Here is a 12832-nt window from a genome sequence, read left to right on the forward strand (position 1 = left end):
ATCTAACACTCTCTGATAAGAACAGGATTCTTATTATAATGATTAACTATTTTCGATAAACAAAACATGTTCACAATTTATCGTTTGTAAAATTAACATAAAAAAATCTTTAAACTATATAGAGAAAACTATGTATGTACAGTTGAGTAGTATTTTTTTTTTAACTTTCAAATGCCTGATAATCTTTAATTACTAAAAACTACTTTTCCATTCATTTTTAGGGCTGGTCTAATGTAAATACGGAAAAATTTGGAAAAATTAAATATTAAACGGAAAACAAGGAAATTAGCTACTGGAGAAAAATTAACGGTTCAATGACTTGACAACCTTAAAGCAAACACCTTTCGGTTGTGGCACGTTCTATTGTTTATCAGTTCGTTGAGTTGTACAAAGTTAATTACACACATATGTATGTACATATATGTATGGATGTAGTATGCACATGTTAAATTTAAACTGATCATGTGCAGCAGCATGTGCACAAGGGGGTAGAAATGATAAAGTAGTCAGTCAGTCAGGCAGTCATCAGATGTGTGTGCATTGTGTGGAAAGTAAAAGGTAAACAAAGCATGACTATTTTTTTATTACTGATATTATTCACTCAAATATATACTTATGGATGTACATACCTACATGTATAGTAACTAAGATACCATTAAATTTGAGCCTATTTCAATTCTTTAAACTATGATTCTATTTGAAAACCTAAAGGAACAACCACCAAACACTGTATTTAGACATACGAACACGATTATAACGAACTGAAATAGATCGACAAATTTTATAATACGAATTCAGGAAAATCGTATAAGTATGTGATAAACATTGTTTTCGAAAATGAAAAATTATGGGCTGTATTTTGTTAGAAAATAATAAGCTGTTGGTAAAAAAATCTTAAAATTTATCGAAAATCATTAAGTGAAAAAAAAATTAAATTTATTTTTCCAAAAACTTTACTTTTGCTTTAATCATAGAGAAATACACATGGAGCGGAAACTATAGAAAAACTTAAACAAAAAAATTACTCAAAATAATCACATGTACGAGTGTTGTTTTTGTTTTCTCGTGGGTTTTTTACTAATACATTCTCACCCCTTAGCTTTTTGACAACTGAATTCGGTCTTTGACAGGTGAATTTCCGATCTATGTGTAATTATCTACGGTTTTAACTTACATACAATAAAATGTTGTCAAATTAAAATATGGAATATGTAATAGAATTATAACTTATTTTGGGAAATAACAAAATCACACAGATTCTGAAGAAGCTAAAGCAAATTCTATGGGAATAATAACTACGGAATTGAAATTTTCGTTACAAAAATAATAGATTGTATGAGTTCATTTTAACTGTGTTCAACTGTTGCTACATACTCATAGATTAACGTACATTCATATGTTCCACCAAATAAATACCCACATTTACAGTCAGTAACCAAATATATCATACGAGTACATGCCATTAAAATTATAAAATTTTGTTTATTTAAAAATTTCGGAAATTTCTTTAAAAGTTTCCTTTTTAAAGTTACAGTACTATGTTACAGTTTATGTGAATTTTAACATAAGGCAACCAAAAAACCATGTACAAAGCATGCAAGAATCGAAGTCTCGATCTAGTTAGACGAGCGAGAGCCTAAGCATTTATCTGGTCGGATTGTACTAATTAGCTAGTCCTAGCCAATAAGTTGTAGTTAACCAACGAGAGCTGACGTATTTATATCCTCGGATCCATAAGTAGTAGTTAGCCAAACCAGTGCCGAAGAAGTTAACTCCTCGGATCGCATCCATAGCTATATTTATACATAATTAGTAGTTAGCCGATCGAAAGCCAAAGCATTTAACTAGTCGGCTTGTATTAATAGAGCTATAAATTCCTCTCCTCGGATTGCATACGTTGCAATTTCTTTCCCAAAATTAATTAAGCCGACCGAGAGCCGAATCCTCTATTAGAACTTTCGTCCTTTTACAATCATATCCCAAAGATACAAGACAGCTTTGTGGTAAAGAAGATTTCAAAGGAAGCAGACCTTTGAAGAACCTGGACAGACTAAGCTTAACCCGGATTAAAACAAAAACTGCATAACAAACTATGAACCAACATTGTACAACCTAAAATACCCAATAAACATTTTTACTGGAAATCAAGTTGAAGGCAAGTATAATTCAAGCATTGAATTATAGTCAAGCAATTGAATTACAGTTGTATTACACTTTATTTCAATAGCATTCTCCAGTAAAAAGGAAATATAAATTCAAGCCATACGTATCTTGTTTGAAAAATGTTTAATTTTTTCAAATATTTTTCAAGTTTAAAGCATAATTACATTTGTATTCAAGTCAAATTCCAACAAAATGTTCACGTGCTTGAATCTTTGGGGTTTTGGTGCTTACTGGGTATTGTATACAACTTTTAAAACGCACACAAAAGTCTGTGAAAACATATTATTCGAAAAACTTTACAGGGTTTTGGCCTGATTTAGTATTAACAAGTAAGAGAGCTATATTCGGTGCCGAATCTTATATAGCCTTCACCAAATTATACTTTAAAATAAATTTTTTAAAATATTTTTATTTAAACAAAATTTAATTTTTTTAATTGTTTAAAATTTTTTTTTTTGAAATTGTTTTTTTAATTTTTTTTAAAAAAATTTTTTTAAATTTTTTTTTAGTTTTAAAAAATTTTTTTTTTGGAAAAAAATGATGTTTTTTTATGACAAAAATAATTTTTTGATGAAAAAAAATTCGGGTTAAACAATATTTTTCTATATTAATGACTTAGTAATCCAGATATAGATAAAAAAATAGGTCAAAAATCAAGGTTGTCCCATTTTTGCTCATATCTCCTTTATTTATGGACGGATTTTAAATAGCAAACTTCTCGAAAGCATGTCTGATAGAATTATTGAAGATTTGGATCCCGAAGATATCTGGGGTCTTCAGAAAATTGATTTCAACAGACAGGCGGACATGGCTTAATCGACTCCGCTATCTATAAGGATCCAGAATATATATACTTTATAGGGTCGGAAATGAAAATGTAGAAATTACAAACGGAATGACAAACTTATATATACCCTTCTCACGAAGGTGAAGGGTATAAAAATGAAGAGAATTTTTTATTGTTCTCGGAAATTGGGTATAAAACCGGGAATTTAGGAAATTTGTTTGTAAAACTTCCTTCCACTGTTCCAAGAATCATGTTAACATTTCAGCAAAATTCCTATTCTTAATAATTTAAGATTAAACTAGTTGGAACGATGTTAAATATTTGTGTGAATAATTTTGTGGCCAAGTGTAAGTGTTGGAATATGAATTATAAACATTATATTGTATTATTTTAGTTTAGTTTAAATTTTCTTGTTTGTTTTTATTGTTTTTTCTATTTTCTTAAAACCATATTGTACACTTACACATTGATATGTTTATATGACACTCATGAGATACAAAACGATCGTACCGTACCATATCCACTCTTATTCCTTTTGACCAAAACACAATTTACACACCACCACATCACCACCATGATGGCAAGCAATATTTTGAGTTGTATTGTTTCTGTCTGTTTTTCTTCTCCTTTGTCTTTTTTGCGCTCATTGCCAGTCAGTGATGTTTGTGCAAACGGTTTTGCTGGGCAGCCAATTGGAACGAACTATACGTTATTTTTGTATCGCACTCAAAATGCCATAAAGATCGTACAAAATTTTCGCTCAGTTATTTAGTAGTTCACATTTCGATACATTCTACTCGGTACGGTTTAATATTTTTATAATTTAGTCCAACTGTTTTCAATATTTAAAAATCATAAAATAAAAAATAATAAATAAATGAATATACTTTGAATATTTATTTTATAATTGTGTTTTCTGTTTTGCGAATAAATTAAAATTACAAATATAAATAAATATGAAATTGTTTTTTATATCTTCACTTATTCTTAGTGTTTTATTCGTTCAAGGTAAATTTTGAAATTTCCAATGTTTTGTTTTTATTTCAAAACACAAATCGTTACATAGCCTATAATACATATTCATATGTGTTTATATCTAGTATATTCAAAATATATGTAGTATATGTCTATGTCTATAAAAAAAATATTATTTTGTAACATGTGTATAGTTTTTGAAATTCGTTTAAAAAAAAAAACACAGCTTTTACTACTTTGTGCAAAGAAATTTATATGATACAATCAAATTTGAAATAATTGGGAAAACAGCTATATAAAGACGTATTTAAAAAGTTCATTTTTATTTTTTAAAAAAATATATTCATACATACATATTTTAAATATAAATTTTGAGCTTGTCTTAAATTTAGCATTAATTGAAAATGAAAACATTTTTTTTATCTCAAGTGATATTTATAAAAAAAAAACTAAAAACTAAAATTCAAATAAAAAGTTTTTATTTTTCTCTCTTTATGATGATGCATAATTGTTTGATATAACGAAAATAAAAGAAAATCAATTTTATTTAAAGAAAACCAATGTGTGTTTGTATGTATGTATGAATTATTAAAGTGATTCATGTCAAAATAAACCAATTTTAGAATGTGTTATTATTTTTGGACTATATACATATGTATGTACAATATCCGTGTTATACAGTTGGAAAAAATTAATACCAAAATTGCTACATAAAGGGTGTTTTTTAAGGCCGATAGAAATTGAAATTGTATAAAAAAAAATTACACAAAAAAGTAAATCAAATACATGGCATTCACATTAAAAATTGATTTCGAGCATATGTGGTGCAATTTTGGGCCACTTTTTCAAGCATTTCGAACAATGTTGGCCTATAAGGCGTCAATTGTTGCTGGTTCATCAGTGACTTAGTGACTTCACGTGGCCCCACAGGAAATAATCGAAAGGTGACAAATTGCCCGACCTTGGTGGCCAATTGACAGGTCCTCTACTATGCATTTTTCTGGATGTAATGGAGTCTGTTGAATTGGTCTCACTAGAGTGTTAAAAAACCGGTTTTCGGTTTAACCGAAAAAATGTCTTTCTAAAAAACCCGGTTTCGGTTTTTGACTTTTAAAAAACTGGCAACCGGTTAACTAACCGTTTTATATTAAATTTTTATTCAATATGAAGGTCTATTAAAGCTACGTTTCTGCATACACCGTAATCGGCCCCGAAAACGAAATTCCATATATTTGCACCGAAAAAAAGTTCGTTTCAGAAGTTGGCAACGAAAATTGGGAACGAAAAGGCACCGATCAGTAACAAAAAACCTGTCATTTGGGGCCGAAACGAAAACAACTTCAAGTAGGTTGTTTTCGGTGCTGTAGGAACGAAATTATTTTAATTATTTTTTTATTTCAAATTTAAAGAAAATCAATATGAATAAAAAAATAAATTTTCTTTATTGAAAGAGGAAAAAATAATAGATTTTGTCAAAAATAATGAAATTCTGTATTCTGTGCGACATACAAAATTAAAAAATAATTTCGTTTCTGTTTTATGCCGCAACGCACCCACGAAAACAATTCAGAAACGAGACGGTGACGAACACCAGTTTTTCAGTTTTCGTTATCGGCGCCGATTACGGTGTATGCGGAAACCCAGCTTAAAATGGCTTTTCATAGACATTTTTGTTGAAGAAAAAATAATTTCATGTGTAAAGTTTTTTTTTTAATGCCATGTTTAATTTCATTCCTATGCATAATGTGTTTACATTTACCTTTAAATATTAATATTAAAATTTAATCCCTATTGTTTTGTCATCCTATTTCAATTTTGTGGACGCTAATAAGAAATATGTATATTGAGAATTGTGTACTAAATCCTTGTAAATTTTGCCTCTTTAATTGGCAATTATTTTATATATTTTTATGAAATATTGTCAAATGCTACAATTTTCTATAAATTAAATCAATATTTTAAAAGTGATAACAAAGTTTTTCAAAAATATGTTTAAATGAAATGAAAGAAAATATTAAAAGAAAAATCATTAAAACTGGATAACCGCCTACCAAATACCTTTTTGTCAAAAAACAGAAACCGGTCGAGTTTACAAAGATGAAAAAACCGGTTGGCCGGTTTTCGGTCTCACACCATATCCGGCAATTTTGTTTTTTAACAAACCCGTTAAATCAACACAATTTTCAAAGTAAATTTGTATAATTTAGTAGCGTTTTTCAATCTTCAATCTATTCATGATGATTTGCCAGAGTTTACTGATCATAAATGTCAAAAAGTGTGCGCAGTATGACAGTTCGTTTGACAGTTACACCTTTCGTAAGTTATTTCGGGCTTAAAAAAAACAACATTTAGTTTACGAACATATTGTAAAACTTTATTTTGCAACTAATTTTCCAAATCTTGCATGAATAAAATAAAGACAATTTCTATTCCCACACAATAAAGGGTTAATAACGTTTAATATCAGGAATATTTTTTATCGCCATATTACACATAAAATTTCCGCTGTAAACCTTTAATAATACTTTTTGAATGTTTTTCCTGTATAAATACTTTTATTTAATTAACTATAATATTAATTATAATTTCAGGTATAAATTGCGTAGTATTGCACGACATTGATGTTCCCGAATTGGTTAAAATCGAAAACGATGATGATGGAGAGCCCATTAAATTGAATTGCAATTATGAACTGGATGAAGATCCCTCCTATTTGGTTGTCAAATGGTTTCTAAATAATAATACCATATATCAGTGGATACGCGGTCAACCCCCTTCAGTGCTAGTAAGTAAAAATCATTATAAACTGGATATCAATTTTACAAAAATAGAGATGCATTCGAGTGCACCGGTATTTTAGTTGGTAATGTGCTAATTTGTCTGTGGAGTGTTTTGAGTTATATTCCATACAGAGACTTTTGGTTCTATTTTAATAATAAATCATATTGCTGGTCTAAAATGTAGTGTCTAGTGTTGTTCTCAACTAGTTAAACTGTTCTAAAAGTGAGTAATAACTTCTTTAAACGAATAGATTGATAGATAGATCAAGCAAGATTTAAAATCAAATTAAATTATACTTTAAACATTTTCCTTTAAAGAATTCATTACGAATTAATACGAATTCGAATTCAAGCATATTGAAATCCTATACCATATATGTATGTAGCTTAATGATTAAATTTTTCTTCAATTTAATTCTATTACAAATAAGATTTAGACATTTGTTTTCAATTAAGTTTCTAAAGTGCGATTAAATGCTTTTATAGACGGCAAGACTGAGTATTAATACTTTTCAAATTTAAAATATTATTAAATTTTAAGAGAAAAATTACAAAATGTTTTCAAAATGTTGTAATTTTTCTCTTTTTTTTTTAATTTGGTTTTTGATGAAACTTAAGAAAAATATAAAATGAAGTCTCGTACTTGCAATAACAGTACAAAAATTGAAATTAACACTTAAGAGCACTTGGGGTCAAAATGACTATGTTTTTCGTGATTTTAAAAGTTCAGGGTCATTTGGACCCCATGTGCAATTAAGAGTTAATTTCCATTTTTATACTGTTATTGTAAGTACGAGACTTTATTTTATATTTTTCTTAAGTTTCATCAAAATCTGCCCAAACAAATGTAATATTTCGCAATCTTTCCATTAGAAATTCCTAATATTGAAAAAATGTACCTTTGATCTTCACGATTTAAGGGTTAACGTTTTCCGATTTTAGGAAAACTTTCAGACTATATTTAAAATTACATGGACTATAATATTCTGAACAGATTTTACTTAAAATTAATTAAAATTAAACAGTAAGGAAATTGGGCTTATTAGACAAAATATCGCAAAATTTATATCGCAGGTACGGAAAAACTATAGGAGGTATTGATATACTTTTTTCACATTGTTATTCTCTATTATGTTGTAAATAAATCCCAATGTGATGATCAAAAATTTTTGAAATTTCTTTAACAAAACTTCCAATTAACATTTTTTTTGAATGAGAACTGTCAGTTTATCCTCACGATAAAAAATAACCAGAGATTGAGAAAATGGGAGTAAATCTTATTTGTAATAGAATTAAAGAAATTGGAATTTTGAAACTGCCGTTAAAAAAAATATTTTTTTTGGTTATACCTGCGAATAGGTTAACTGTATCCTATGAAGATAAAAACTCATATACAAGTAAATATGGATATATGTATTTTAAGTAAGAATAAACTTTTGTTTTAATATTTCTCAAAATATGTTAATTTTGTTCCTACTAGTGGCCTGAGACACGTTAATGGCCTGGCGATTTTTTAATAACTTCAACATTTTTTAACCAATATTTGTCTTTATATCTTATTAGAACGACAATTACGTACACATTTCGATTCTTTTAAATTAAATTACTAAAGTAATTATTTAATGGCAAAAATTTTGAACAAATTAATTTTTTCCCCTTGTAAATGCACCTCAAAACTAAATCGAATATCGGCACGGGTTGCCCTTCTTAGAACAAGCTAAACATTTTTTTGGTGGTATTTTAGCGGGTACCGTTTCAACATTTCAAAAATTTTAATTCTAAGGGACAATAATACATATACCTGATGACAATGCAATATTATGTTCGATAATTCGAAATTATGTTCGAACCATTTTATAGCTTTTAAAATAATCTCTAAATCAGGCATAATATTTTCGAAAATTCGAACTTATGTTCGAAATTTTTTCAAGCGGTTAAAATAATATGTAAATTATGAGGATCCTTAAAAAATAGAATTTTAGTTTTATTTGATTCCAATTTTCTAAATTTTTTAATTTTGAACATAAAATTTTGAAAATAATTAAAAATGTTCATGAATTTTAAAGTATTTATAACAAATATGTACATATTCAAGGTGCTCTAAATAGAAGAAAATAAATTAATAATGAAAAAACTTGTTTAAAGCAGGATTTTATTTAAATGCGCTAAAAATAAGAAAACAAACTTTAAGTTAAGTGAAACTATTTACTACATTATACAATTTATATCGAGCCGTTTTCGCACAAAAGACTTAACCGACAAAAACTAAATTTTACAGGAGAGCATTTTTTTAAATAGAAATTAATAAATGTGTACATACGTATTTTTACTTTTTCTCGTAAAATTGAAACTATTGCATCTATAGTTACGAAATTTTCAGGAATGATGCTAATAGACCTAAATTATCGATTTCCATAAAAAACGATAATATAATATCATGTCGCTTACATCCGTTTTGCGAAAAGGGCTCGATATGATATAAAAAATTGTATAATGTAGTAAATAGTTAAATTTAATTTAAACTTTATTTTCTTATTTTTAGCACATTTAAAAAAAATATTCTTTTTTTTATTATTAATTTATTTAATTCTGAAAAATTAAAGCGACCTTGTAAATAACATCTGCAAATTTCGTATATCTCTGGACTCAGCTAATATATTATGTATAATGAATGTACTTAAGATGGTCCGCTTGAGTTGATTGGATGGATGACTTAAAAGGAATTTACCTACATTTGAAAATATGAACTAAATAATAAAACAAAATACAAATCCATATGTATATTATTACAATTGAAAATAAACATTTCCTTTTATTCTAAAAATACACAAATTTTCACTGATTATGATCTCATTGCAAAATGTTAAACAAATTTAACAAATGGCAGCATTTTGATTTAAACTAATAATTTGTTAAGCGAAAAACTATACACATTAAGGTGGTGCCGTTTATATAGAGCCAAATAATATTAATCTTATAAACTTTTTGTCCGTTGCTGAGCTAGATAAGAGGACAATAAGATACTTTTGCAGGTTTTTTTTTTTTGTTTTAAAATTGAAAATCAACATTTTTGCAAAAATTTTGAAAATTTTGAAAATAATGATAAAATTATTTATTAATTGCAGCCATCCTTTAAACATCATATTGGGAAAATAGAAGCAACATCGACGGAAAAAAACCATGAGTACAGTGGCTTAACACTCATCAATCCCTCGATCGAGTTAAGTGGAACATATAAGTGTTCAGTACAAACCTATAATGGCTGGAAATCAATGGAAAAGGAACTACATGTGGTAGATATTAGCAACAGTTCAATTGTGTTTGAGAATCAGCCAGTTAGAAATGAAACCTATTTGGAATGTACAGTCACAAACATATTTCCAAAGCCCAGAATACATTTAGTGTAAGTTCTAACATATAAATATTCTATATATGTATATGAATGTACGAGAATTTATAGTAGATATAATACGGTAAACAATTTAAATTTTTTAATTCAGATCTGCCGATGAGAATATTGTGATGTCCAGTAATGAAACGCACATAGAAAAACATAATAATGACTACTACGATGCCTCCATGACCGCCATAGCTCAAAATACGGATGACGATGCTGATGCTTTTTACTGTTTTATTACATTTGATGGTATAAATCTAAATCTTACAGCCAATACGGTTAGATCGGCAGTCGCTAGAAATTCTCTAGCCCTTGATCATATATGGCTAATAATGGTTGTGGCCTTCTCCTCGAAATTGTTAAGTTTGTTCTAATTGTAGATATTTGTTGCTTGTTCTTTACTATTATTTAATGTTTTTTTCTTCTTTTTTTTGTAAAAAAAATTTAAATCTAATCCATTAAAACTAATAAATTATTATTATTTACTTATTTACATTATAAATGTATGTACATAATAAACCAATTATTTATAAAATTATCTATATATTTTTAAATAAATAATAAAAAAAAATCAAAAATATTTAATGTTAACAACTTATGAGAATTTTTCTTTCTATTTTATTATCTATTCAACAATTTTATTTCAAACTTAAAAATACTTATTAAATTTGACAATCTTTACAATAAATTTTACATACATACAGATTTAAAAATTAAAAAAAAAGTTTTTTGTAAAATAAACTACATAAGTATGTATGTATGTATATAGTATATACTAGCATTTATAAATAATATCGGCGTATAAAGAAAATTTGTGAATATACATTTGTATATTGGTTGTTCGTGCAATAATAAGAGACAGTGTCCATACGATGTGAGGTCATATCTAACAATATATATACTACATACATACATACATATGAATGTAAGTATTTTTAGCACACATACATATGTTATTTATGTTGGCCCCAGCAAAAATTTGGTCAGCAATAGCTGTTTCCCACTAAAATAATATTTTCATGGCTCGATCAAAAACCAAAATTATCAGAGTTCTATGTTTTTGACACATACATATTTGTTTCAAAGGATCACAATAAAGGTCTTTGAAAAACACCAGCCCCATTTTCTCAATTTTTGGTTGTCATTTTTCGTAACGATATACTTCCAATTAATATAATTTTTATATGAGAACTGTCCATCACAATAAAAAATAGCATGTTATGACACAAAACGAACGACAGATCATGTCGTTTCATCTGTATTTATGGGTGTTGTAAATATTGTGGCATCAGACGCTCTTGATGTTCTGGACATGATAATACATTTTTTCAAGTATTGAAAGTAGCATTCAAGTGTCTCGATTTTCTGAAACTCCATCTGATCTCCTCACTATTTACACCACCTAAAGAGTGAGTCAAAAAAATCGTATACACACTATTCCAAATCTTATCATTGGTCCAACAATTTTTATTTTTTTTAATCACGTTTCCTTTTAAAAATGTGTCAGATATTATCTTTTCTAAATCATTCTTTTACAACTGTTCTATTGGTCAAAATGGTCACCGAAAAAAAGTACTTGAACAAGTAATAAAAACTTCTCAAACAAATTCAATATGAGAAAAAAATTGCAAACGATTTTTTTCTCATATTTCTCATAAAATTTTTTTCCATTTACGACCCCACAAAGTATACATAAGTATATATTCTGGATCATTATACATGTCCGTCTGACCCGGTACAACCTCGGCTTTTGGCATATTTTGGATTTATATCTGGATTACTAAATCATTAATACAGACAATATGGATATCTAATAATAGATATTTCAAAAAATTCTTTATAAAATTAAAAAAACTATTTCGAAATTTTTTTTTTAAATTTAGTTTTCCTAAAAATATTTAAAGGCTAATTTTGTAAATCACGTCACAAAGTGATATTTATATGGAAAGCAAAAACAAAACTTCAAAAATTTTAAAAATTTGTTTTTGTTTTATATACCAATTCTTAACAGAACAAACGCACCAAAATTCAAGCGTTGGTTTGCCTTTCAAAATTTGAAAATTTTCTATATAAAACAAAAGCAAATTTTTAAAATTTTTGAAATTTTGTTTTTGTTTTCCATATAAATATCACTTTGGTGACGTGTTTTACAAAATTAGGGCCAAAATTTTTATTTTAAAGTATAATTTGGTGATCTTATAATATAAGAATCGAAACAGCTGACTTGTTTTTTTTCATTAAAATTTTTTTTTACAATACATTTTTTTCACTAAATATTTGTTTTTGTCACCAAAATTTATTTTTCACTATTTTTTCCAGCATCATTTTTTCACAAATTTTTTGGAAATTTATGATACTGTGCATTTACCCATTGCATATTCAATTAACTCTATATTCACAAATATTTATAATTTTTATGCGAATTTCTATAGCCTTCATACAAAAATAAAACTAATTACAGAAATATTGTTTAAAAAAAACACATGGGCCTTTCTATTCTGATTATTAAACAAACATACAATATAAACAAAAATAAATTGTTGATATTAAATTTAAATTCATATCTACACCATTTCCAAAGAAAATCCAAATTTTATTTGAGCAAAAACGACGATATTTATTACTTCCATTTTTTCATAGAAGCTAAATTCGTTATAGTATTCACTTTCGTACGAATTTGATGTCTGTGATATATTTCGGCCGATTTTATTTAGGCTTCTTCAGATTCCG

At 27.3% G+C, this 12832-nt stretch overlaps 1 protein-coding gene across 1 annotated transcript; it reads left to right on the forward strand.

Moving 5' to 3' along the window:
• Positions 1–3620: 3620 nt before the first annotated feature.
• On the forward strand, positions 3621–10696 carry LOC135960495 (uncharacterized). Its single transcript, XM_065511799.1, has 4 exons — positions 3621–3958; positions 6517–6710; positions 9831–10108; positions 10206–10696. Exons 1-4 carry the CDS (start codon positions 3907–3909, stop codon positions 10474–10476), a joined length of 795 nt encoding a protein of 264 aa, XP_065367871.1. The 5' UTR covers positions 3621–3906; the 3' UTR covers positions 10477–10696.
• Positions 10697–12832: the final 2136 nt, after the last annotated feature.

This window comes from Calliphora vicina, chromosome 5 (genome assembly GCF_958450345.1).
Source record: "Calliphora vicina chromosome 5, idCalVici1.1, whole genome shotgun sequence".
Classification (NCBI taxonomy): domain Eukaryota; kingdom Metazoa; phylum Arthropoda; class Insecta; order Diptera; family Calliphoridae; genus Calliphora; species Calliphora vicina.